Source organism: Protopterus annectens, chromosome 2.part1 (assembly GCF_019279795.1).
Source record: "Protopterus annectens isolate FY-2018-M chromosome 2.part1, PAN1.0, whole genome shotgun sequence".
Taxonomy (NCBI): Eukaryota; Metazoa; Chordata; order Ceratodontiformes; family Protopteridae; genus Protopterus; species Protopterus annectens.
The window spans coordinates 351,451,266-351,478,963 of NC_056729.1; the positions used below are offsets into that span (position 1 = coordinate 351,451,266).

Below are 27,698 nucleotides of genomic sequence, written 5' to 3' on the forward strand. Positions count from 1 at the left end.
CACTGGGCTGAAAATAGGCCCATTTTCAGTGGAGGCCCGGGGAGAAAAGCTCCAAAAAAAAAACAATGTACATAATTAAGAGTTTATTTAGAAAGTTAACAGCATTTAACAGTATACAAGAGTAATAACTGCATTTAATAATATACAATATAGGAGTCAGAAGTGACAGTAACATAGGCAATGTATAGCAACATTTTGTGGGAGACTTGCGTGCTTGGCAGGTATTCAATAGATCAGACAATGATAATGATAATCTGCACTTGCACAATTTTTACACACTATGTGAGGCACACTGCAGTGATTAAGTGTGAGTGCACAATAGTGAGAGTGAAGAAGAGTGTGGGTATCAGAGATGAGTCAGGTTAGTAATCAGGTGACTGAGGAATTGGGGATGGTGCAAGGGCATAGCCAATGCACAGAGAGAGATGTTGGTTGAGTGATTTTTTTGAATGACTGGGCATTATTTATAGTCCATAGAGAAGGTGGAAGGGCATTCCAGGGTTTAGCTACAGTGAAAGAGTAAAGGTACTTTTTGGCCTTTAAACAAGGAGATCTGGGATTGGAGGAAATAGTTTGTTTTGACACAGGTTTGCCCTGAGAACCCAAAGCAAAAGAAACAAACAACTGCTGAGACTGCCTAGAACCCTTTAGTTCTGTTCAAATAATATCGCAACTGTCTGTGTATATCCAAAGTGTGCAAAACCTTTTCCCCTTTTTTTTGGGGGTTTTTGCATAAAAAGTAGGCAAATGAATAGTTTGGTTTAAAGCCACACTAGAAACCACTTTAGGCATAAAGAAGGGTTAGTACGCAAAGACACCCTATCCTTGTGGAAAATTAAGAAAGGCTCAACTGCCATAAGGGCCTGTAATTCAGAAACCCTTCTCGAGAGGTAATGGCCAACAAAAAGCAGTCTTCCAAGATAAATATTTCAACTCTGCAGTGCTGCAGGCTCAAAAGGTTGTAGAGTGAGTTTCTCCAACACAAAATTGAGATCCCAAGCAGGAGTAGGAGCTCTACGTGGGGTCTTATATTTTTGCCCCTCTAAGGAATTGCTTAAACAAAGGATGAGAAAATAATGGTGGGTCACAGTCATAGTGAGCAGAAATTGCTGCAGCATGAACCTTTATAGGGGGGAAGGACAAACCTTGGCCAAATAACTCAGTAAGGTATTGAAGAGCCAACACTTAAATTAGGTTTAGAAACATCAAAATCCTTTGCAGTACTCCAAAAAAAAAATCTCCTCCATTTATCTCGAAACTTTCCTTGTACTAGGCCTTCTGGCCTCCAAAATAACATTCAAAACTTGTTGTGGAAGCTGAGACCCTCCAGGGTTTAAAACAGAATATGCCAGGCTGTTAGATGTAGAGAATGAAGTTTGACATTGAGTAAATGACTGTTCTCCTGAGACAGCAGGTGAGGAATCAAGGCAAAGGCCATGGAGGCTCCTGTACCAGACTTCTCAGTAATGGGTACCAGTGCTGTCGAGGCCAATCTGGAGCTATTAAAATCATGTTTGGCTTGTCCTGTCTGACCTTCAGCAGTACCTTTGGGAGGAGAGGCAGAGGTGGAAAGGCATACACGTGAAGATTGCTCCAATTGAAAGAGAGAGCATCCACTTTCCAAGCTGTGGGATGAAACCTTTTGTGCAAAACTTTGGCAGCTGGTAATTAGTGGAGAAGCGAACAGATCTATGTCGGGAGGTCGCCATAACACTGTCAATTTCTGAAATACATGAGGATCCAATTTCCACCGGTGGGGATCCATAATTTGTCTGCTCAACACATCTGCTAAGGAGTTCTGTGCTCCTGGCAGAAACCTTGCCTGAAGATTTAGCTGTAAACTGAGAGCAGTCTCCCACAAAATCATTGCTTGTCTGCATAGAGGATAAGAATGTTCCCCCTTGCTTGTTGATGTACCACATGACAGTTGTGCTGTCTGTTTGAATCAACACCTGCCCTGGAAGAAGTAAATCCTTGAAAGCTATCAATGCAAATTGGACTGCTAACATCTCCTTCAAGTTGATATGTAGATGTTGAAGTCTGGCAGGCCACGTGTCTTGTATCCATTTTCCATTTAGATGAGCTCCCAAGCTTTGTCTGAGGCATCTGTCGTTAAAATCTGACTCGCCTCTGGCCGGGTCACAGAGAGTCCCTTGTTTAGGTGACATTCCTGAGCCCACCACAAAAATTCCTTTTGAATGCAAGGTATTATTTGAATGACAGTGTCCAAATCTTGGCAGTGCTGTGTCCATACATTCTTGAGATACCATTGTAGCTTCCTCATATGCAGTTTGGCATTGGGAAGTACCAGAATACAAGATGCCATGAACCCCAAGGCTTGAAGGACTGTCCTTGCAGTCAGCCTGGACTGATGAGACAACTGATGGAAGTAAAGAGAAAGATTCTTTTGTTTGTCCGGGGTCAAAAGGCCATCTGGGATGCTGTATTCAGTCTCACACCCAGAAAGCACATGTCCTGAGAGGGTACTAGACTGGACTTTATTTCGCTCACAGAATAGCCCAGGCATGTTAACACTGCCATCACATACTGTAAATGATGAAGAAGTTCGTCCTTTCCTTGAGCCAGAATCAGGCAATCGTCCAAATAAGGATAAATTTGTATTCCTCAGCCTGCAAAAATCTACCACTGCAGCCAGAAACTTCGTGAACACTCTGGGCCCAGTAGATAAGCCAAAGGGCAATGCAGAGAACTGATAATGTGAAGTCCCATCCCAAAACGCAGATACTTCCTGCAACTGGGCCTGATAGGAACATGAAGGTAAGCCTCCTTGAGATCCAGGGTCACCATCCAGTGATCTTTGCCCAGCAGAGGTAAAAGCTGTTGTAACGTTAACATTTTGAACTTGGGAATGTCCAGGTATGTGTTGAGGATGGATAAATCCAAAATTGGTCTCCACGTGTTTCCTTTCTTTGGTACTAGAAACAGGCGAGAATAAAATCCTAGGCCCACTTCTGGCAGAGGGACCGGTTGTATGGCCCCTATTTGAAGTAGTAGAGAAATTTGTTTGCAAGCCTCTAATCTTTGCTGAGGAGGAACGTCCGGCATGCCTTTGAAAGGAGGCAAGGTATGGAAATAAAACTTGTAACCCTGGTGTATGATATCCAATACCCATTTGTCTTGGGTAACCAACATCCAATTTTCCTTGAAGAGTGCTAACCTTCCTCCCAAAGGTGCTGCCAGGCAAGAAGGATCTGGCAGCTGAAAAAGTAGGTCATTGGGCCTGTTTACGAAAGGACTGGCCCCTGCCCTCACCCGAAGATTGTGCAGGGGAACTCCCTGTTCTAGGCCTGAAAGAACTCTGAGCTCTGCCCCTACCACGTCTAGATCTACCCCTAGACTGAGAATCATAAGAAGGATACGTCCACCCCTTAGCAGGCCAATTCCTACTAAACTTCGGAGGCTGAACTTGCAAAAAATCTTTAACAGTCTGCATAGACTTAGCCTTGTCTTCCATTTTCTTCAAGACTGACTCCACAGGTGAACCAAACACATCAGACTGCAAAGGAGCATCCAAAATCCTTGTCTTAACATGGTCAGATAAATTCTGATCCTTCAACCAGGCATGCCTGCGAAGAACTGAGCCAGTGGCAGCCACCCTAGACGAGGCCTGCACAGCATCAAAACCACACTGTAAAGAATGCTTACCCACCTGTTCAGAGACATGCACCAAATCTTGCAATTCTTTACACTCAATGCCTTCCGCCAGAGCATCCACCTTAGACTTCAACTGAGAAAGAAGAAAGTTTTGATATTTCAACATATGAAACTGGCAATTCAAAGCCCTCATAGCTAAGGTAGAAGATGTATAGACCTTTTTCCCCATCTATCCAAAGCTCTGGCTCTTTATCTAAAGGAACCGGATTTTTACAGTAGAGGCCTTGACACCCTTAGGTCCTGACTAACAGTTTCTGGGTCCCCTAGGACTCTTATAAAGATATTTATGAGCCTCAGGCACCCTGTAATACCTATCCGGCTTAACAGGAGCAGGAGGCAGAGAATCAGGATTAAGTGAAGCCTCTGCAAACACATCTTCCACAACATCCAGAACAGGGGTATAGCCAAAGGCCTATGCTGGGGTAAAACAAAATTCCCTAAGCCTTTTCCTGGAATCAGAGAAGTCCTGACCTTCCCACTTAAAATGTTCCCTCATGGAATGAAGAGTCTCTGAAAAGAAAAATCCTCTGGAGGAGAAGCAGAAGGAGTAGAATCATCTGCATCAGAATCAGAATAAGGAGAGTACTCCTGCAAGTCTTCAGAAGACTCTGAAACATCCGAAGCCTGTTCAAAACTTCCCAACTCTGGCTCCACCCTAGGCCTCTTATCAGGAGGGGCATAGAACCTCTAATCAGAGTAATCAAATCTTCTGCCATTTTAAGCATGCGCTTCTTAGGCACAGACCCTGCTGAACTAAGAGAGACCCCAACAGGAGCTAAAACTGGCCTGCCTCTGGGAGAAGCCTTGGAAACAGAAGGAAGGCCTAACCACCCTAGGAAGGGAGTACAGTAACCTGAGAAGCCCCTTCAGCCTGACCTGCCTCCTGAGAGGCCACATCCTGTCAAAATCAAAGTCTCCCCTGGGACTCCAGAGAAGTCTCCGTGGAACCACCGGTTCCACTGAAACCTCTAAAGAACCCGTCCGGGCGGACGACTCATCCCTGGGTTTAACTGCTTTGTCTTTGCGCTTCTTGAGAAGCGCGGAGAATCCGGCGGCATATTATAATTGCACCGCTTCCCAAAGACCAGCCTAGCACAATCTAACCTTGCTTAATAGTGCGTTTATTGAACCTAGCACAAAAGCGACACCAACATCTCCAGTTAAGCCCCATGCCATTTGATCATTAAGGCAGTTAAGTTCCATACTGCCGTGCCATTTCATCTTCTATTTATATATTTAAGCAAGTGATCTCTGTTTATATAGCAAGTGAATCTCTATTTATGTTGTGTCGTTTGATCTTCTATTTATATTTAAGCAGGTGATCTCTTTTATATAGCAAGTGAAGCTCTATGTATATTTAAGCAAGTGCGTGTGTTTTATATTTAAACACGTTTGTGTTTATATTTAAAAAAGTTATCTCGGGGGGGGGGGGGTGTAAAATGCCACAGTTAACTATACCTTGTGGATAGTGTTACTCAGGCTCAAACCCTGTACCGTAGGTACAAGTAGCAAGAGCCTGAATTCCCTACCCATACCACCCAGTTGTGATTCCTTGTTTAGCTCATATAACTTTTGGTCTGTTCCTACAGTGAGAACTGAATTCAATATATAATGATAGTTATTTAAGTTTGTCTTCCTATCTTTCAGGAAAGGGATGGCAGTAGAAAGCATCTTATTCTAGCAACTTTTGTACAACCAATGTTTAAAATGTGCTTCTTTTTTTTTGGGCCCTTGCCCCCCCCCCTAAGTAAATTTTGGCTTTTTCCAGATTTCTTGTTCTGCATAGATCTTCAGGGGAGAGAAGTTTAGTGCTGCTTATGCCAAGTTTGTGTCAGTAGTATAATAGGTAGAACGCTTGCTTTTGATGCAAAAGGCTGTGGGTTCTACTTCTACAGTATGCATATGGATTGCTGATACTGTACTGTGTTGTATTAAAGGGAATGGATGCTGCAGTACTGAGAATGTCCTCTTTGGTGGAGATACCTAATAACTATGAACCCGTTATCTTTGCCATCCATTTCCAATCGCAATATTACTAGCGTACCTTTTTATTTTTCTGAACACCTAAAATCATCGCTTCTTTGCTAACTTTAACAAACCTCATAGATCTTGCTCAGTACATCTTTCCAAAAATCTTTTGCTTGCGTGCCTCTGGCCTCCCTTACTCATTCTCAAACTGACGAGCTCTAAACTGCAAACCAGTGTGTATATATTACTTGTAAAACTTACTCCTGTAAAGACTAATATTGACTCAAGCTACTCACTTTATTATAAATGTGGCAACTCTAATTCTGCCTTTGTAAATCTACAACTGCTTGAACTATCATATAATGATGCATATTCTGTATATTTAGATATATTATAATGATGTAAACCTATATACTTTATATTATGTACTGGAGCTTTTCTCCTCGGGTCTCCACTGAAAATGGGCCACAAGCCCAGCTAGACTAACCTGGTTAACAAATAAATAATGTAACAGGCAATTTATTCCTCGTGGGCAACAAGCACTTTATTTGAAGATGAAACAATGAAATCTAAAGTTGTTCGCTAGCAGCAACCTCATAGTTACAGATCTCTAACCTAGAATTTAGATGACTTTTTTCTTCAGAGATTGTACATATTTATTGATACTGGTGGGTTGTAGAAGTTTGAGTACACTTTTATGATGGAAATGTTCTGAACTGGGCAGTTTTGTCATTATTGATTCATTCATTTTGTTTCATTGCTTAATGGAAAAATGTTAAAAATAAAAAAATTAAAGTGCGCTCTAACAAGTGTTATAATTATAATTGAATAAAGTCAGGAAGGTGCATCAAAGAACACATGTATGTTTTGTGTAGAAGGGGCATATGGTTTGAAAACAGCCCAAAGGTAATCTTTATCCGCCACTGGCCAGACGCATTTTCTTTGAATGTGGGTTTCAATGCTGTTTCAATGAATGTGAGTTTCAAAGAAAGGGAAGTTTTAATGCCAAGTATATTACTGTATTACTCTGTTTAGCAAATGACTATTAGTGCTTGTGCTATAAAATGTAAAATAAAACTTAAATGAAATCTAAATATTCATTGTAGAAGTCCAGCAGTATGCACATTAGAGTTTATGGTAAATGGGGTGAAATAGCCAAGTAATGGGACACTGGAATGGCTGCAGGGGGGAGGGCTGTGTATTGCAGCCCCATTCGACTAAGATTTTGTGAGGGGGGGGTGGCAAACTCAGACAGCCCCAGACGGCACAAACGCAAGCTACGCCACTGAACAGTAGGCCATGGAGAATGACTTTTGGAGGTCCTAGCAAACTATAATATTCTTTTGCTAAGATTAGATAATTGCCTATTAAATTCCCTACGTTTACCATAAAAAACCCACATACTGCAAGTCACCAAAAACAAAATAGTTTCATCTTCTCCCTTCCCAGTGATCATTGTTACACATGTAAAAAATGCTTACCATTTACTACAGGGTTTGGGGCCATATTTTAGTTCTGTTCTTCAATTTGCGTTTGAAAGTTTGTATCCAACAATTCCATTGGAGTGGGTGGGGTTACATAATTGTGTATGCAAAATTTATGTTAATCATCATACAGATTTCTACCTATTTTTCATGGGCCTTTGTCCAGATTTTTGATGTTTCCAGATTTTTGATGTTTCCAGGTTGAGAAGTATGCTATGACGAGTGGTGTACCCCAGGGATCAGTCTTGGGTCCTCGGTTTGAGGTGTACTTTTCTGAGGTGCAAGCCAAAATCAGTAGGGCATGGCTGACCCAAGTTTGCAGATGACTGCAAGCTGGGCACAGTCATCAATTTCCACTAGGGATGTGGACATACTCCAAGAGGGTCTCACCCAAATGACTGGTATCAGAAACATGGCCTCAAACTGAATGTCAAAAAATGAGTCATCCCCTTTGGGGAGAGTGACATCAAAAATTATCACATTAATAACAAGCTCCCAAGCATGGAATCAGCCATGAGGGACTTGAGCACACAGGTTGATAGCAAACTGACTTTTAACCACCACATTGCCTCCATTCTACAGAAAGTTTTCTACATGACCCACCTCATTAGTAAGGATCGCATCCACGGACAAGGTCGTAACATCCCTGTATTCTTCCCTTATAAGGCCGATTAGAGTACAAAGCCCCTTTCAGCAAGTACCTCATACAAAGCACATGCAGCAGCTGGACAGACCATAGAGGTTCCCCCACCAGGAGAATCCAGGGCCTCAAATATCTACTCTACACAGATAGGCTAAAAGCCCTGTCCTTCTATTCAGTCTCATACAGACTCCTCAGAGATGACCTCTGTCTAGCATACAAAGCAATCTCAGACCCTGCCCTGATGGGACTGCTGCATATTGGCAAGTCAAGCTCCAGTCGAGTAACCCACACGTGTGACCTCAACCTGGTTTAAGACATCAATAGGACTTGGTGGGAGAAATGTGTCCCACAGACTCCCCCCCCCCCCCTTTGTGGAATTACTCCCTCTCCACGTCAAGCAGAGTACCTCATTAACCCTTTTTAAGCGTAACCTGGATAACTGGACGGAGAAAAGAAAATAAATACACCCCTAGGATTCCACCTGTGTGCCCCTGCTGGACAGGGGCATCAAGTTCTGACTTGTCAGAAAATGGGCTAAATCTTTGGCTAGGCTTGTAAGGGCCTCAGGGCCAATAGCCTAGTAACTTCCTATGATCGAAAAAAGGATTGGGAAGGCAATATAAAACGGAACAGTGGAAGGAAATCTGTATAGCAATCATGTAACAAATTCAGAAGGGTTAGTGTAGAGCAGGGTTTGCGTGCTGTGCCTTTAAGAAGCCTAGCAAGGACAGAATGTGCAAATATAAACAGCGAGTACATGCCATTTTGAGAATACAACCAGAGTAAACATGTATGAATGCAATAGCTAGTTTATAAGTTTATCCAAGTTAAAGTATTAAGCCTCAATCCTGATGCGTTTGTACATAATAAAGCTGCTTTAAAAGAACCTATGAAGTATTGTCTATGGTGTCCTGACTAGACAAGCAACTTTGTCAGAAGTGGAATGCCAGAAACTGATATTCAGAGCCATGAGGTACAGAGATAACAGTGAAGGTAAACTAAGAAACGAGCACGAAAAAGAGCCAGAAAAGCACCAAAAAATTGCATGAATACTTTATTTTACAAAAAAGATGAAAAGGAGCATTACAAGGGCACAAATCACATTAGGGAAATGCATGGAAGGTTTATTGATTGAGCAAAATGTTTTAAGATTAGATTTGATAAAACAATTGTCAGAAAAGCTCATAAAAGGTCAGAAATTCCCTCAGAATTGCAAAATAAGTATGTTTAATGCAAAAGGAGCATGTTTAGAGTAAAACGGGCACAAGAAAAGTACAAAGAGATTAAACGAGCAAAGGGAATATAATCAGGGCAAAAAAGGCACATTAAACAAACAAAGCAAGGCGACTGCATGTTTTTGGGTAGAACTATGACTTCGTACTGTATTCAGAGCATAACCAAAGTTATTCGAAGCATCTCAAAGTGTGAAGCCATGGCCTCAAGTTCAATGCCAAAAAGTGCAGTGTCATCCTCTTTGGTAAAAACTCTATACCCATGAACTACCACATAGGCAGCAATCTACTTAACACTGAATGTGTGATGAGACCTTGGGACCCAGGTGGACAGTAGTCTCTCCTTTGATAGTCACATCGCCACAGTAGTCAGGAAGTCCTATGTGGCAGACCTCCTCATAAAAGGGCTCTCATCCAGGAAACAAAGAGGTCATTGTTCCCCTCGACTCGACATGCAGACCCATTATAGAGTACAACGCCCCTTTTGGAATGTACCTCAAGACATCTGCAGCAGCTGGAAAGGCCACAGAAGTACCTCACAAATAGGATTACTGGCCTCAAATGCCCTACATTGAATGCCTCAAAAAACTCCAGATTTACTCCGTAACATATCGCCTACTCCGAGGTGATCTCTGCCTAACATATAAAGCCATGTCAAACCCAGAGCTGTTGGACATGCTACACCTAAAGAAATCCCAATCCCCTCAGAGCTACACACTCTAGGGACCTAAACCTTGTCACCACAATAAACAGGACATGCTGGAAGGATAGATTCCTGTCCCAGAGACTTCCCATACTCTGGAACAGGCTACCCATCTATGTCAAGCAAAGTTCTTTATTAGCACTCTTCAAGAAAAACCTTGATGAGTGGATGGGAAATAGGAAATACACCCCGGGGATCACTTGTGTCTCTGCTCGACAGTGGCATAGGAAAATAACTTTCTTGGGTGGTGTAAACCAGGGAACTTTGTTGGCTAGGCTTACGTAGGCCCTTGGGCCAACAGCCTAGTACTTACCTATGAAACCCAAGTTTCTTTTATCCATGATTAAGGGTAGACGGAATCTAACAATGCATAGGTGCAGAGGCAGCAGCACCAAGTTTAAGACACTGTGGTGAAGCAAAATCTCCTTCAGATATTTTATATGGCTGGAAATCCCATATATACTGGGGTACTGTCTAGATGGCTCACCAAAGTCAAATACAACACCTCTAGTCTTCCATGTGATTATACTTGAGCTGAGAAAACATGGAGTGACTGCTGCACAAAGATGTGACTGAGACACTACAACTAGAGCACATACCAGTTGAGTGCTTAAAGCCTGGACAAGATCCCTACTGCATGCTGCTAGGGGAGACCCATATGGTTAACCTGCTGCAAAAGTCACCAAAGTAAGATTCTTAGAATGAATAAAGATGTGTTTAATATTAGTAGGCGACAGACTTCACCATTCAGTAACAGCAAGTTGAGGAGTACAGAGTACTAAGCAAGCAGTGACTGCAAATAATGATGCAAACAACCTTTCTCCTACAGCAAATTGGAACTTTTATTTCTTCTGTCAATAAGAGGTCATGGGTCAATGCTTGCTACTAAGATCACCAGTCAGTACTACCAAAGGTGTAGAGAAAAGCAATCAGTACAATTACCCAAAGAGATAATCAGCAAAGATAGCGGTTTCTGGCAGAATGCGTTCCAGATGTTCTTCTGCTTCATCTCCTTTTTTCTTCAGATACTCACAGAGGGCTCTCCAGTATAAAGCATTCTCACATGTCAGATTCTCAACTGGGATCAATTTCCTAGAAGGGAAAAAATGCAATTCTGATATAGCCTGCATACCAAAAAAAGTCTGAGAAATAAACACATTTCCAAGAAAAAAGAACTAAGCTGGTTACAAGCCTAAGACAGACACTTGCATTTTTCTAGTTGTGGAACTTCACCCTCCAACTAGTATAGTCATAGATTCATAGATTAGTACTAAGCTAACTGCTCTTGCGAGCCATTTGAAGCCTAGCCAATTATCCCTTGTGAGATTCAAACCATGCATCTTGTATTTGTAAGGCAAACACCTTAACCATTAGGCCACCCTCCCAACCAATAGTCAAGCAATTGAGATTCAAATGTTCCACATTAACAGAGTGCGTTACAAAGCATGCGCATGCTACTGTCACTCAGCTATTACACAAGAACAGTAGTTACACTCCATAGCTCCTTCCTATAAGAAGCTCCAGTATGGACACATTCAAAAGGACAAATGGCAACAACATTAATATACAAAACAGCAAAGCAAGTGGGCATTAAGTCTAACACAAAGTAAAGCAATTCTATTAAAACCATGTAGATATTGCCACTGTATTCACCGAGATATGGTCTTCAGAGTGATAATTTAGAAATGCAGCTTTGAATGCTTGCCTGCAGGACTTGCTTGCCATGCATTTCACCATTACAATTAACTTTAAGCATTACACACTTTCTCTCCCTTTCCTCTCCAAATGTACTTCCTCCTTGTCTACCCACCTGCCACTCTTGGTTTGTCACTCCCCCCTAAACATTAGATCCTCCATTATTCACCATTCTATTCATTTTTTTAATGCTAAATAGGACTTATGTTTACATAACTGCATCTGTAATATCAACATTTTTTGTAAGCAGCTTCTAAGATTCTTACTTGATTTGCTGTGACTTCAGGCTGAATCTGAAAACAAGTCCATTTAGATCAGCATTCTACAGTGGTTAAAGAAAATATAGAAGTTCTACTTACTTTCTCAGGCAGCCATGGCCCCATTCCACATGATTTCCATTCTGTAAAACTACAGTTATTTCCTGAACAGTCCTGGTCAATTTGTGGCTCTCTGGCTGCCTTGGTCCAAACCTTTTGTCTGCCCTACCACAGCATAAATAGATGTTTGGATAAGAAGTGCATCTACCATCTATTGACCCTGCTACACAATATGAAACTCTTACTAAGTATCTTCTTAATGTTAGTGAATAGAAATGTAGCTTTGTGCATTAAATATAACAAAACACAGTATACTAAAACCAAGGACATGAGCAAATGGCATACAGTATTATCCAGTGCTGCTATTTTTTTTTCATATAAGCACTATGGTGACATTGCCTTAGAGGATCTACAGACTTGCATCTCATTCTAATAGCAGCTCATTTGGGGTGGTTTGTGGCACCTTCCCCATGTGCTGTTCTTACAAGCAGGACAATTAACCCATCCTCAAGCCACTGCCAGTATACATGTATTCTATTATCTTATGCCACAAAATTGCAATTTAAAGATTTTCAAATACACATTTCATGCTGTGACTCTTGCTTAAGTAAACTATTAAAACTAGACCTTGCTAGAGACATCACTAAGCCTTTGCTTTTTCTGTGTGTTCCTTAATGCGATTATGTTGATTTACCCTCCATTCCGTTTCTTCCAGCCACACAGTAAGTTCGTTTAAAATAGTTTAATTTCTTTTTGAATATTTTTGCTCTAAAAGCCATTCCCATATTGTTCTGATTGCTCCTGTCATGTGTTAGCATAGGGTGGAGTCCAGAGTATAACAGAGTTAATTCTCAATAGTTTGCAGCCGTCAAGCCAATATAAGTGGGCTCATATAACCTACTGACAAAGAAAAATAGTCTGCCTCAGAATCCCAGGCTTTAAAAATTAATTTCATCTAATGATTTTAATCTGTCAGAAACAGTCAAAGCCAGAAATCCAAAATTGTTAAAGGTTCTTGAACTACCAGGGTCTGAATCTTGAACTGACCAGCTATCCCTTTACTTGGAAGAACAGTGAATATCGCTACTGAAACACTTTTGCATTGCATGTGCATTATTAAAGTAGCTGGAACTTAAACTATAGAACATAATGCAATTATAAAACTCCCTTACAGATGTTTATAAGTCTAACTAAACAAAAATAATTGCACACAAGACAGGCAAAAAGAAGGCACAGACCAAACCAATATAATGTAAGGTCACATTCTCATGAAGGGCAAAGCATTGTATAAAGTAATTATATCATTAGTTATAACCAGGATGCATGTGGCATTGAAGACATTGAAAAAACATTATCAGGATTCTGAGGCTAAAAATATGTATTTAAATGCATCTTTATCTAGTTTTCTTTCATACTTTCTGTAACCGTATTACTGTAAATTTCCATGCACCATTTAGGTGGCGTCATTGTGACACCTCTAGGTGTTTCTGTAGTTACATTCTACTGATGGCCTCTAGGCAACTAATATTGCCTGCTCATATACAGAGTAATAATTCCAAAACCATGCTACATGCAAGCTGCTGAAATATTTCACTGCAATGCTTATTGGACAGGCAATACAACTACACTGATACCTTGTCGCCTTCTAGTATAGCTACACTATAAAAAAGAAGTTATGTATTCACCATAACGTTCCATCTGAGTAGATACTTCATTTGTCTGCAACCTGTGGGTAGTCGGATCCGAACCGGCAGCTTTCCAAGATCAAAGATCCAAGCTCCTCCCCCTACCCATAATCCCCTACTACCAACCACATTACCTCAGATCGGTTAGTTTGCCCTAAAGACGGAGAAAAACAAATCTCCAAAGGAACAATACCATACCGAGGTTCGGGGGATGGCGGAGGGGGGGGGGGGGGTCGGTTGCAGACAAATGAAGTATCTACTCAGATGGAACGTTATGGTGAGTACTAAACTTCTTTATCTGAAGTAGCTACTTCATTTGATCTGCAACCTGTGGGACAGAGCCCCCAGCTTACCTAAAGACCCTGGGTGGTCCTTGCGGAAGGATATTCCGAGCACCGCCGAGCCAAAGGAAGCCCTACTTCTGGAAATCATGTCCAGTTTGTAATGAGAAATGAACGTATGGGAAGACCACCAGGTAGCTGCTGAACAAATATAGTCTACCGGAACTCTAGACCAAAAAGCTGTCGAGGTAGCCACAGATCTAGTAGAATGCGGCCGCACGCCAACCGGAGCTGGCTTCCCAGATGAAGTGTATCCCTAATACACTGAGATCCAATTTGCCACTGTCACCTTGGAAATTGGTTTGCCTATGGCTGACTTAACATAAGAAACAAACAACTGGTCTGACTTGCGAAATTCTTTAGTCCTATGCAAGTAAAAACGTAGTTGTCTGTGCACATCCAATTTGTGCAATGTGTATTCACCTTTGTTTTGGAAATTCGGGAAGAAAACAGGAAGGTTAACAGACTGATTAATGTTGGCCTCTGTGGCTACCTTAGGCAGAAAAGAAGGATCAGTCCTGAGGGCCACCCTATCTTTGTGAAAAATAAGGTATGGATGCTTAATGCACAAGGCTTGCAATTCTGAGACTCGCTTGGCTGAAGTAATAGCGACCAAAAAAGCCGTTTTCCAAGATAAGAATTTTAATGGCACTGAGGCCGCCGGCTCGAAAGGTGGTCTTGTTAATGCTTGCAAGTCCAAGGTAAGATCCCATGGAGGCACTGCCGGCTTAATAGGGGGCTTTAAGAGAAACACGCCTTTTAAGAAGGTCTTGCATATTTTTGCTAACGCCAAAGAATCTACGCCATTCCCCACGTGATGAGAGATGGCTGCGAGCTGGACCTTAACGGTGGACGCACTAGCTCCTTGTCTAAAGAGAAGGGACAGGAAGTCCAGGATAGTGGGAATAGGAACCATAAAGGGATCTAATTCCTTAACCTTTGCCCAGATGAAAAAGCGTTTCCATTTACTGTTGTAGAGTTTTCTGGTGGATGGCTTATGAGCTGCCACCAGAATGGCCTTAACAGGGGACGAGATACCGGGAGTCCTAGCCATTAACGGAACTGGATCAACCAGGCAGTGAGCCTGAGGTTGACCAGTTTCGGAGTGTGGCATCTCGTCGGATGCGAGATTAGGTCTGGTCTGGGGTCCAGAATCCAAGGGGGAGCCACACTGTGAGACTGCAGAAAGGGGAACCAGATTTGTCGAGGCCAGAATGGGGCTATGAGAATCACTCTGCTCCCCAGCAGACAGGCTTTCTGGATGAATTTCATCATCAGAGGAAGAGGAGGATATGCATAAAGGAGACCGGGCGGCCAAGCATGAACCAGAGCGTCCCTGGGGATTCCCTCTGGGGAACTATCGCGAAGTAATCGCTGCATTTTGTGTTTAGGGGAGAAGCGAAAAGGTCGCAGCGAGGTTGACCCCACTTGAGGAATATCTGCTTTGCGACAGATGGATTCAGAGACCACTCGTAAGGGCTGAGAAATACCAGACTTAACTTCTCCGCTAATATGTTGGACCGTCCCGGAATGTGCGTTGCTATCAGAAAGCGGTTGGTGGAAATCGCCCATTCCCACACTCTCATGGCTTCTCGACACAGGGGGTAAGATCTGGTCCCTCCCTGTTTGTTTATATACCAAACAACGGACAAGTTGTCCGTCTGGATTGCAATAGTCCCCAGAGAAAGAAGGTGATGAAGAGCTTGCAACGTCAAAAGCACTGCCCTCATCTCTAGGACGCTGATATGCAATGCAGTCTCTAGAGGAGTCGACGTGCCTTGGACGGACTTGCCCGCGTAAAGCCCGCCCTACCAGAGGCAAGAAGCGTCCGTGGTCAACGTGGCTTTGACTGGGGGAATTATAAAAGGACTCCCTTCTTTGAGTTCCTGAGCCTGTAACCACCAAAAAAGGGAGTCCCTGCATGTCCTGCTCAGGGGAATCGGCATGTCTAAGGGATGGACCAATAGTGACCATTGGACCTGGAGAGTCCACTGTAACACTCGCATTTGCAGACGGGCATGGAGAGAAAAGCCGATCGCTGCTGACAGACTCTAGTGCCCTCAGGACTAATTCTGCTGGAGGAGCGGGGCTCCGAAGAATGTCTAAGACTTTGAGACAAATTGTTCAGCCTGACCGATGTCAGAACCACTTTGGAGATCCGAGTATCCAACCTGGCCCCTATGAATTCGAGGGCTTGAGTGGGGCAAAGGCAGGATTTCTTCAGATTCACTGAAATGCCCAAATGACGGAACAAAGAGAGGGCATAATCTCTCGCCACAACCAGTAGATGTCTGTTGGGGGCAGTGAGGAGTCAGTCGTCTAAGTAAGGAAACACCTGAATGCTCTGGAGTCTCAGGTGGGCTGCAACCACTGCCATGACTTTGGTAAACACTCTGGGGGCTGAGGTTAGGCCACATGGAAGAACCCTGAACTGATAATGACTGGCTCCTAGCCGGAAGTGGAGGAACCTCCTGGATAGTCTGTCCATTAGTATATGGTAGTACGCATCTTTGAGGTCTAACGAGCACATCCAGTCGTTCTCCCGCAGAAGGGGGAGAATAGATTGGAGGGTGACCATCCGGAACTTTTCCTTGGGTATGAACAGCTTCAGGGACGAGAGGTCTAGGATGGATCTGAGGTCCCCCGTTTTCTTTGGCACCAAGAAGAACCTGGAGTAATAGCCCAACCCGGACTGATCTGGGGGGACGGACTGGATGGCTCTTTCTTAGCAACTCTGAAATTTCCAGAGCTGCGGACTCCCTTTGATGGGGTGGAACATCGGGGAGACGTTTGGGTTTGGGGGGGTGTGAACTGTAAAGTGCAACCTCTGGATATAATCCGGAGCACCCATCGATCCTTTGTAATGGACTCCCAGTTTGACAGGTGCTCCGATAATCGCCCCCCGACTGCCTCCAGAGAGGGCCAGTCGGGCAAGCCCTCAGGGCTGTTGCGCGGGTCTGTCAGAGAAAGGTTCTCTAGACCCGAAGTTACGCGGTCCCCCTCTGCCTCTGGGCCGGCGTCCGCCTTGTCCTCCTCTGCCTCTAGAGGACGAGTTGTCTGCAGCAGGACGGGATTGCTGAGATTTACGGAACCACAGCTTCTTTTGCCCCCTCTGATTCCTGGTGAAGGATCTTTTGGGGGCTAGAGAAGCGGACTCAGACGGCGTCTTCCCATCCTTTTCGCTTTGGACCAGCATGTCACGAACTGAGCCAAATAAGGCCGAACCGTCATAAGGGGTGTTCGCAAAAGACGCCTTAAAGGGTTCCGTGAAGTCGCAAAGGCGGAGCCAGGAGTGACGACGCAAGACCACTCCCGCTCCGCTAGCTCTAGCAGCTCCCTCCTCTAGCGGCTCCTTCCGTGACATGGGAAAGAAGCCGCATAGATATGTTTGATATGGACTTTAGAGTGGCCATTCGAGTCTCAAAAACCTTTTTGTCTGGGACCGACATGGACTCCGGAGGGGCTGCAGCGTATTCTTTAATTAAGTCACGCTGTAGCCTAATGGTGTGCGCCATGTAGTTCAGCGACCTTATGGCAAAGGTCGCTGAAGCAAACATCCGCTTCCCAATACGGTCCAATGCCCAGGACTCCTTGTCTGGCGGATGGACCGAAGAACTTTCTTGGGCAAGTTCTTTTCTAGTGGCCGCCGCCACCAACATAGCATCAACCGACGCGCCTTTGGACCAAGAAGGTCTATCAGAGGGAGGGCTGAGGACCTTGTCTGGGCATCTACGGATAGGCTCCACGGTGTCGGGCTCCTTCCAAGCCCTGGTGGTAATTAAATCCACCAAGGGGTCGGGGGACACCCAGGAGGTAGATGGGCCTTGCCTCAAAGGCCTCCAGAAATACAGACTCGTCCAGGGAGGGCTTTTGGGCAGACCAGCCCCCTCACACGCAACATTTCCATGATGTCTCCAAAGGAGACATCTTCAGGGGGTGACCTTGGGGAGCCCTCCATATCATCCAAATCCGTATCCGTGATAATGGACTCGGGGGGAGTCCAGGTGCCTCCTTTTGCACTGGTGCTTCCGAGGCGCCACTTCGGCAGGACTGCCTGAAGAGGGCTCGTCCGCAGGGTGGTGTTCCTCCATAGGAACCAACTGGAGGCTTTGGGCAGGCTGTCCAGATGGACGGATGATCGAAAACAGACCCTGATACAGTGGGGGTACGGGTGGATCCGAAGGCCCGGTCGGGGACCTGGATGACCTAGACAGTACCCTCTCTCCACTACCTCAAAAGCCGAGGGAGATTCACTGTCCCCAGCCTGAGAAAGTAACCTCCTCAGCTCCGAGGATAAGATCGGGGTCGGAGCAGAAGCAATCAGATCCGAGGTAGTGGTGTGCTCCGACCCAATCTGCGCCGAAGACGCAACCACCCCCTTGGATCCGATGCTCAACCCTCAGCCCCGAGAGATCGGATCCAACAAGCTCGAAGGTATAGTCGGCGAAGACACAATCGCTATCTGCGCAGACGTATTCCCGGGTCCGAAAGGGCCTGGATCCGACAACTCAGAGACCCGAAAACTGGTCTGAGAAGGAGCGATCAGGGCAAGCTGACCCATCAAAGGGAGAGTTTGTGAAGGACGCCTTAAAGGGATCTGCAAAATTACATAGCCGCATCCAGGCTTGGCGTCTAAGAGCCACACCTGTACCTGCGGCCCTACTCGCTCCATCAGCAGCATATGATATCAGCCGCATGGAGGAGTTTGCAATGGAGTTAAGGGTTCCTAGCTGCGAAGCAATTTTTTCCTGAGCCCCCGCAGCTGTAGGATCCTGCACAACTTCACCTAGCTCCTTAAGGATATCCCTTTGGAGTCTGGTGAAGTGACAAAGGTAGTTCAGCGAGCATAGCAAAGGTCGCTGAAGAAAACATCCGCTACCATATCTATCCATGGTCCTAGAGTCCTTATTAGGAGGATGGACAGGTACGGAAGGATCTGCAAGTTCCTTCTTGGTGGCAGCCGCCACCACCATGGCATCAGCGGGGACACCTTTTGTAAGGAATTGCTTGTCCGACGGGGCAGTAATAAATTTAGAAGGCCTCCTAGGGACAGGCTCTACAGAGTCAGGAGCAGCCCACACCTTTCGAGCAATAACCTGCATAAGGGGGTCGAAAGGCGGAGACACCCAGGAGGTGGAGGGCCGAGATCCAAACGCCTCCAGGTATACTGACTCATCCTCAGAGGGATTATTGGTGGGCCAGTTTCCCCTCTGTCTAAGGAGTTCTAGGATGTCTGAGAAGGAGACATCCTCAGAGGGGGATCTTGCGATCCCTCTGACTCCTCTGAGTCAGTATCTGAAGTGATAGACTCGGGGGAGTCTACGTGTTTCCTCTTACATGTCCTCTTCCGCGGAGGATCCCCCGACAAATCAGGAGAATCCTCGGAAGAGGGGGATATTCCCAGTGGGGAAACCTGAGGCGGAGGATCTCTGGGTCCTGGAGCAAGAGAAGTGGCAGAGATGTCAACAGGCACCATAGAGGGAGGAGCTAAGGGAACAGACTGCTGGCTGAGACCAGTGGCCAGCACACTCATCACCTCGAAGGCTCCCCTCCCAGGAAGGTCCGAGAGAACCCGCTCCGAAGAACTAGGAACTCCAGGACCCACCGAAAAGGAAGGCTCCGAGGCAGATGTCTGAGCCGAGCTCACCAAGGCCGAGGCTCCAAGGGGAAGAGCGGGCTCGGACAAGGGTCCGATGCCACTCACCCCCTCGGAGGAGACCAGGAAGCCCGGCCACGAATCCCTCTAAGGAAGGTCTCGAAGAGGAGATAAGAGTAGAGGCTGAAGGAGCAGAAGGGGGTATCTGTCCCTCAGCCATAGCAGAAACCATTCCCGAAGACTCCAACTCCAAACTCTGAGGTAGAGTCGAAAGGAGGAACTGCAATGGGGTGTGGACTAATAGTCGTCTGCTGAGACGGACTATGTAGCATTTGGGCCAGTGCCTGTGACTTTAGTAATCTACTGACCACTCTCTCCAAATCATGGTCAGAAAGCCTGGATGACCTTGAAGATCGGCTCCGATGGCTCCGCTCCGAGAGGAGGCGAGCCGAAAGTATCGGCTCCAAGGAAGGGGACCTAGACCTCTTCCTCGAAGGAACCATCGGAGCCGATGAAACCACAGAAACTGCTGGAGCCGACAACCTATCGGCACCGACAGGTAGCTTCGATGCATCGGCTCCAGCCGGAGCCGATACGGCCATAAATGTAAGGGTGTCGGGCATCGAGCCGACACCGATGCCTGGGCCACATGGTGGTCGGAACCGATCGGAGCCGACACGAAGTGGTCGAACCAGAGTCGGCACCGATAGCCATCGGCGCGAAGGTTTAGTAACAGAATCGGCTCCAGCGGAGCCGATCTCGACTCTGAATGAGTCGGGCTGAGGCCACAGGCTTGGACACAGAAGCCTGGGCCTTGGAAGACTTAGAAGTCTTAGATGGGGCCGACTTAGCCGGAGAGCCCTCCGGCTTAAGAAGGCCCCTCAAAATCAATTTATTTCTTCTTTCCTGCAGGACTCTCTGGCTAAAAGAATGACATATAGCACAGGAGTCCTGCAGGTGAAGAGGCCCCAGGCAGTAAAGGCAAGAAGTGTGACCGTCTGTCAGAGACATCTTCTGACAGCACGAGTCACACTTCTTAAAGCCTGAGACCCTTTCCTTAGACATGGTGATAAAACACACACACAACACCAGTCCAAGAAATTAAATTAAGTATACCAAAAAGGTATCAAAAACAGACACACACACACACCCTAACAGGGAGGGGATGGGATGGGTGAAAGTCTGACTAAAAGTTATGAGGAGACAGGGAAATTTTCTGTCAGAAAGGGATTAAAACTAAGTTAAAACTAATAATTTTAAGGTTTTTTGTAGAAAAGGGCTAAAATAGTAAAGTAACAATTCACTTACCAGGAGCTGGTAAAAGGAGGACCTCATCAGCGAAGCGGCAAACGAGATCTGGGTACTTACCGCCTTGCATCATGGGATATGGGGCTGCCTCGAGCTGGTAAAAGTGACTCTCGAGCTTAGCAAGTGCCGAGTCGGCTCCGAACCCATCAAGCAAGAATGAAGGCGAGATTGACAACTTAACATTTAATATTCACTGTGCTGTTGTGACAAACTCTGTTTTAAGACCTAGAGGCTAATGAATGTTGCCACTGTATGGATTTTGTGCTCTACAGTTTACCATTTAAATTTCTTTAGCAACCTTTATGAATCCACAGATATGAACATCTGTTTGAAATAAAGAGGACATAATTTAGACAAAAAGTTCAGGATGCAACCTTTGGAAGTTAAAAGCATAAACCTCCCGAGCACCACTACAGCATATGGGGGAAACAAGTGACTGTGCCAAAATTTTCCTTGCTGGCTTGCACCTTAACTACATTGTTTGCTTAGACTTCAACTACCCTAATATAGACTGGGAACACTACTCAAGCCCGAACACTCTAACCCAAAGATTCCTGGAGTTCATAAACTCAAATGCCATGGAACAACTAGTCACCATCCCCACAAGAGGTGAAAACATACTTGATCTCATCATCACGAACATGGGATCAAAATGTTCAACACCGGAAGTATACCCCTCACTGGTGAGATCAGATCATAAACTAATCTCGCTGGAGGTCCTCATCCCGCCCCCACCTGAAACAAAGAAGACCACAGTGAAAAACTTCTCAAAAGCCGATTTCACACTTCTAAAAACTAGTGTGGTCTCCTTTAAGGCCCCTGAGCCAGTGGTAAACATTACTCAAACCGCTGAATCACTTACAAATGCCTTCTACCAGCACCTACAGGACTGCATGGATCAGGCAATCCCAAACAAAACTAAGACTCTCTGTACCAAAGGCAAGCGTCCAGTCTGGTGGACCCCAGCCATAAACAAGCTCTACAACAAAAGGAGGAAGCTACTACAAGATAGAGCAAAATCCTTGAAAGGTAAGACACCTTTGATCATTATAAGTAAAAACTAAGAGCTCTCATAAAATCATCCAAGGCAAATTTTGAGAGAAAAATCGCCAAGGACTCTAAAGACAATCATAAGGCCTTCTTTAGCTATGTTAGAAACCTAGGAGGAAACTCCCAGATATGCTCAGAATTAGTTCAAAATGATGTGAAAATTACTGAACCTACACACATTGCCAACATACTGGCTGACAGGTTCAGTGCAAACTTCTCCCTCCCCAAAAGGAGAGATATCTATTCCAGAGGATTGTAGCCCCAAACATCTCCAACGCCCAGGTGAGAACTGCCCTCACTAAGGCAAAACACAACATCCATGGGACGGATGGTGTCCCCGGCTGTGTGCTTCATGAACTCAACGAGGAATTAAACCCACAGTTAGGACAGCTGTTTAATCTTAGCCTCACCTCAGGATCACTCCAAGGAGTGGCGCACTGCGACTGTGGTCCCACTTCATAAGGGCGGTGCCTCCACAGACCCTGGAAATTACCGCCCATTAGCTTGACAAGCCTTATCTGCAAAGCCATGGAGAGGATCATAATGGAACTCATAAATAAAGACATAGGGAACTTGCAGACTTTGGATCCAACCCAGTTTGGCTTTGTCAAAGGCAGATCCTGCCTCTTAAACTTGGTTGACTTTTTGAGACAGTCACCAAGGCCATTGATGAGGGAAAGGCAGTCCATACAGCCTACCTCGACCTGGCAAAGGCCTTCGACACAATACCCCACTCAGGTATCATCGAAAAACTCATCAGCTTGAATGTAAACCCATACATCACAAGATGGGTTGCAAACTGGCTAAGCGACAGAACCCACAGGGTCAGAGTTGCTGGAGCCATGTCAGACTCAAAGCCTGTCACAAGTGGTGTCCCACAGGGCTCAGTCCTGGGTCCACTCTTGTTTGGCATCTACTTTTCTGAAGTACAAGCAAACACAGGAGGGTTATGGCTGACAGTTTGCAGATGACTGCAAACTGAGCGCCATAGTCGAAAACACATCTGACACAGATATCCTCCAGAAGGGCCTCACAGAAACGGATAACTGGTGCGAGAGCCATGGCCTGAAGTTAAACGCCAAAAAATGCATAGTCATACCCTTGGAAAAACAAGGTTACCCCTAGCTACCATATAGGTGACAATCCACTGAGCACAGAAAAAGTCATCAGGGATCTGGGGACCCAAGTTGACAGTAGTCTTTCGCTTGACACTCATGTTGCTAAAGTAGTTAGGAAAACCTTCTATATCGCCCACCTGATCATGAAGGGATTCACATCTAGATCAAGGGAGGTCATCGTCCCCTGTACTCATCACTCATTAGACCTATGATTGAGTACAATGCCCGTTCGAATGTATCTGACCAGACACCTGATGCAGCTTGAAAGGCCCCAAAAGTTCCTCACCAAAAGGATAAAGGGTCTCAAAATATGTCTTATGCTGCCCGACTGAAAGAACTCCAGCTTTATTCAGTCTCATACCGCTTGCTCAGAGGTGACCTGTGCCTGACATATAAGGCCATGTCAAACCCAGATTTGATGAATATGCTTCACCTCAAAAATCTAGATCCCTCAGAACCACAAGGGCGGAGACTTAAACCTTGACACGGTTATAAATAGAACGTGCTGGAGGGACAGATTCATCACCCAGAGACTCCCTATGCTGTGGAACAAAATCCCGGTACATGTGAGGCAGAGCACCTCGCTGGCCTTGTTCAAGAGGAATCTTGACCAATGGATGGGAGATCGCAGATATACCCCAGGGATTACTTCAGTGTCACTGCTTGACAGAGGCACAGAAAAATGATAGGCATAGTTTTTATTCAAACTAAAGGGGTGGCGAAAGCCACATAACTATGGGCTAGGCTTATAAATGCCCTTGGGCAGATAGCCTAGTATGAACCTATGAACCTATGAACCTAAGTGAGCAAGGTGTTTAATAAAGCCAGAACAAAGCAAGGGACAAATCCACAGAATATGCATTAATGGTTAACTGTTCAGAAGAATTAAGAGAAATTCCTTTTCATTTTTTTTTTCCTACTCAGGACGCAACAGTAAAAAAAGACACCACTTCCATAAACAGAAAATGGAAAATAAAATAAAGACCTTCAACACATTCTTTGCACCACTGTCAGCACCTGAAGGTCAAGGTACTGGCAGGGTCAGACACCAGCTTTCCATCCCTATTGGCAAAGAGTAACCACTGGTTTTCATGCAAAAAGGCAGTGACTAGTTTCTGATGCCCTGGTACTACCACAGGAAACAATTTTGCCTCAGGATGTTTCTTCAGTATGGAAGGACCATCACAGGTCCTCATTTTTTCCTCACTCCCCACTCAAAGGACTTAATCAGCGAATCCTCTGACTAATGAGGAATTGTCAATCATCTACCTCGCATAACTTCAGGTCTCAGAGACTAGACACTAACCCCCTTCTCTGACTGCTCACAGCTCGGTTACCACACTGTATCCTCACCTTCCCTAGGTATCAGTGTGGAAGACGAGTCCCTTCCAATAGACTCCATGACAGTCCCACTGACACCGGAATCTCCTGATAGTCCAGAATAAATGGGCACTAATCCCTCTGGCATCTAGATGACAGCATTGTATACCCATACAGATGATCAACTATGTAGACATGGAGGTTCCCAAGCACTAACCTCTTCTACTCCAAAACAGGAATGAGATCAGTTTAATCAACATCAGGGTTACCATATCATGGTCAGCATCAGGTGATATAGTGCTGGACTCAAAGATGCACCCATTTGTTTTTATTTGTTTACCAGGTTAAGTGGACTGGTCAGTTGACCATTTATCAGCCATGACCCAAACAACGTAAAACAGCATAAGCCCTTCACAAATAAAGAATGAAAGGTTAGAATAATGAGCTTTGGTATCTTTTGGAAATTGCTTATTCTTGACAGTTGGGGAGAGTCCTCAGTGGCCTCATTTTTCTTAGCATTAAAAAAGAAACTTGAATAAGACCCGTGAGCCCTCCTTTGTCTGTGGGCCTTCATTTTTACATGCTTCATCAACCCCTCCAGTTCAGGCAAGACGGTTTTGGTCTTTTCAAACAGTACTGAAATTTCAGAAAAGAAACTGCAGTCAGTACCCCTGGCACACAGTCTGCAACATCCATCTGCCCTTTGTGATTACTTACATTTTTTTTTTCTTTTGGTGGGGAACAGATAACCTCTCCAAACATGCTCACAGTCTTTAAAACTGCTTTACTCTGGAGGTACTAGAGTTGAAAGAGGGGTGAGGAAAAAGGAGAAGTGAACACTCAACTGCCAATGGGCCTTCAGCCTTCCCTTTCAAGGTGCCTTGTCACCTGTTTCTCAATGATCTTTCCCACAAACTATCTAAATCTCCTGAAACCAATATATCTGAATTAAGAGTTCAAATGCAAAAATCTCCTCAAATTCCATGAGGGCCTGGAAACTCATCACCACTCCAAACACTGCCTAAGCAAATAGATTTGGAGAGGAGTTTTGTACCAACAAACAAAGAATTGGCAGTCCCATGAAACTTCAAATGCAATGTGAAATTAAAAAGCAAATCACCCTGGTGGCCCACCAACAAATAAAATCTACTATAAAAGGTAAAAAAAAAACTCGAGTACAACAGATCTAAAGACCGCCCCCAGTCAAAGAAAGAGGCATGTGCTTACCATAACTTGGAATCTGTGCTATCCAGTGCCATCATTCATCACGGAAGGGTCTAGGATCCAAGCCGGCAGCTAAGAGCTCCTGAGCTCAAGCTCATCCCCTTTCCCAAAATCCCTAGCTACCCACAGCCCTCAGATAGTTTGCTGGATAGTAAAAGGATACCAAGGGATACAATTCCTCACCAACTCTCCATTTACCAGAAGGAGGGTGGAAACATGACAAATGACACTGGATAGCAAAAAATTCCAAGTTATGGTAAATACATCCATGTCATTAGTAATCACAGATGGGTCAGAGTCCCCAGCTACCAACTTCAGAGGCCTCATGGAAGGATATACCAGAGTACAGCACAAATCACATGTAAAAAGAAGAGTTTAGCCAAGAAGACAGAAGACATTGCTAGCGATCTAGTACAGTGAGCTTTGACTGGTCCGGAGAGCTTTAGATGTCTGCTTTTGTACATGAAAGATGTAAAGAAAAGAGCAAGAAATACAACTGGCAATCCGAGAAACAAATTGGAAACCATTTGCCCTTTCCTAGCCTGAGAAAAGGGAACAAAGAGCTTAGACTTTCAAAAATTTTCTGTCTGCTTGAGATAAAAACATAGCTGTCTATAAACATCCAAAAAAAATCCAACTGATATTCTCCCTTAATGGAAAAAATTAGTAAAGAACACAGGAAGATTTAAAGACCGATTAAGATTTACCTATGAAGCTACTTTAGGAACAGAGGAAGGATTGGCCCTGAAAGAGACCATTACCCTTACTGAATCGCATGAAATGAGGTGTTATGCACAGAACTTGCAATTAGGAGATCCTCTTGGCTGAAGTAATCCCCACCAGAAAGGCAATCTTTAAGGTCACACTTAGCCACAGGCTCAAAAGTTTTCTGCATCAAAGACTGCAGCACCAGAGAAAGATCCCAAGGAGGGGAGGGATCCTTTACAGGGGGTCTGAGCAGGAAGGTGTCTTAAAGGAAGGCCTTACACAACCTAGAAGAAAAGGTGTGACTTTTGCTCAAATGGAAGCTGGAGATGGTGGTCAGTTGGAGTTTAATCACAAAAAAACTAGACCTCTGTTGAAAAACAGAGGCTAGGAACAAGCAGGATGTCTGGAAAACTCGCTGAAAAGGGATCTAGATTGCATTGTTTTTCTGAAATAGAAAATTTCTTCCATTTGCTAGAATAAACCTTGTTGGTAGACTGCTTCTAGGAAGCCAAAATAATGGACTTAACCAGGGAAGTAAGCCTGGACTGGGACAGAATCAATGGAATTGGAGGTACCAAGAAGTCAGATGAAGGGTTTGAAGATTGGGAAAATGAAGCCCCCACAGATGGGAAATGAGATCTGGAATAGGATCCAGTACCCAGTGTGGATGTCAGATGAGACCAAAGGAGGGAGAACCATGCCTGACAAGGCCAGAAGGGGGCAATGAGGATGAGGGGACTCTTCAGGCGATGAGCTTTCTGCAAGAACTTGGGAATGAGAGTTGGTGGATAGGCATACAGAAGACAGAGGCCAATCGTGAACCAGAGCTTCCCCGAGGAACTCCCCCATGGGGGGGGGGGGGGGATCAGGGTGTAGTATTTGCTGCATTTGTGATTGACCGGACAGGCAAAAAGATCACAGGAAGGAAGACCCCAGTGACTGAATATTCAACTTGCCACTGTGATTCAGGGACCACCCATACAGATCTGCTGAGTTTGTTGGCCAAGTTGAAACTGCCAAGAATGTGTGTTGCAAGAAGAAAGTGCCTGGAAGACATCACCCATTCCCACACTCTAATAGATTAGCTTCACAAGGGATAAGATCATATTCCCCCCTGCTTCTTGATGTCTGTTTGAATTGCAATGGTCACAAGAGGGAGACCATCTTGAAAGGCTTAAAACATAACTGCTGTCACCAGCAGGACACTGATGTGCAATCTGGTCTTTAAGGAGGAACACGTGCCTTGGACAGTCCTTCCCCGATAATGCCCCCCCAACAGAGAGGCGCCTGTGGTCACCGTGGCTTGGGATTGGGGAAGACAGAAGGGTCTGCCTAGGAGTTCCTGAGCTTGGAGCCACCAACAAAGTTGACATCTGTAGACTTGAGAAATCCTGATAGTCATGGACATGGGATGAAGGTGGGCCAACCACATCCCCATTAAAGAAGCTATGTTAATAAAATTAAACTTGAACACTTGTGCATTAAAATGACTGACAACACATCAAACCATGCCCTAAAAATCACATAAAATACATTAAGTTTCAACAACACCATTATACTGACCCTCTCATTAAGGGCAGGTCTTACACCAGCATTAAGTTTGATTTGCCACTTTAATTCAAAAAATTCTA

The 27,698-nt window shown here is 44.8% G+C and overlaps 1 protein-coding gene across 1 annotated transcript in view; it reads right to left on the reverse strand.

Moving 5' to 3' along the window:
* The window catches only part of NCAPG (non-SMC condensin I complex subunit G), a 1,684,114-nt gene that overhangs the window by 1,273,974 nt on the left and 382,442 nt on the right, over nt 1–27,698 (reverse strand). Inside the window, exon 6 of the mRNA XM_044063449.1 lies at nt 10,648–10,797. Coding sequence (XP_043919384.1) covers nt 10,648–10,797 — 150 coding nt within the window. The remainder of the gene's footprint in view (nt 1–10,647; nt 10,798–27,698) is intronic.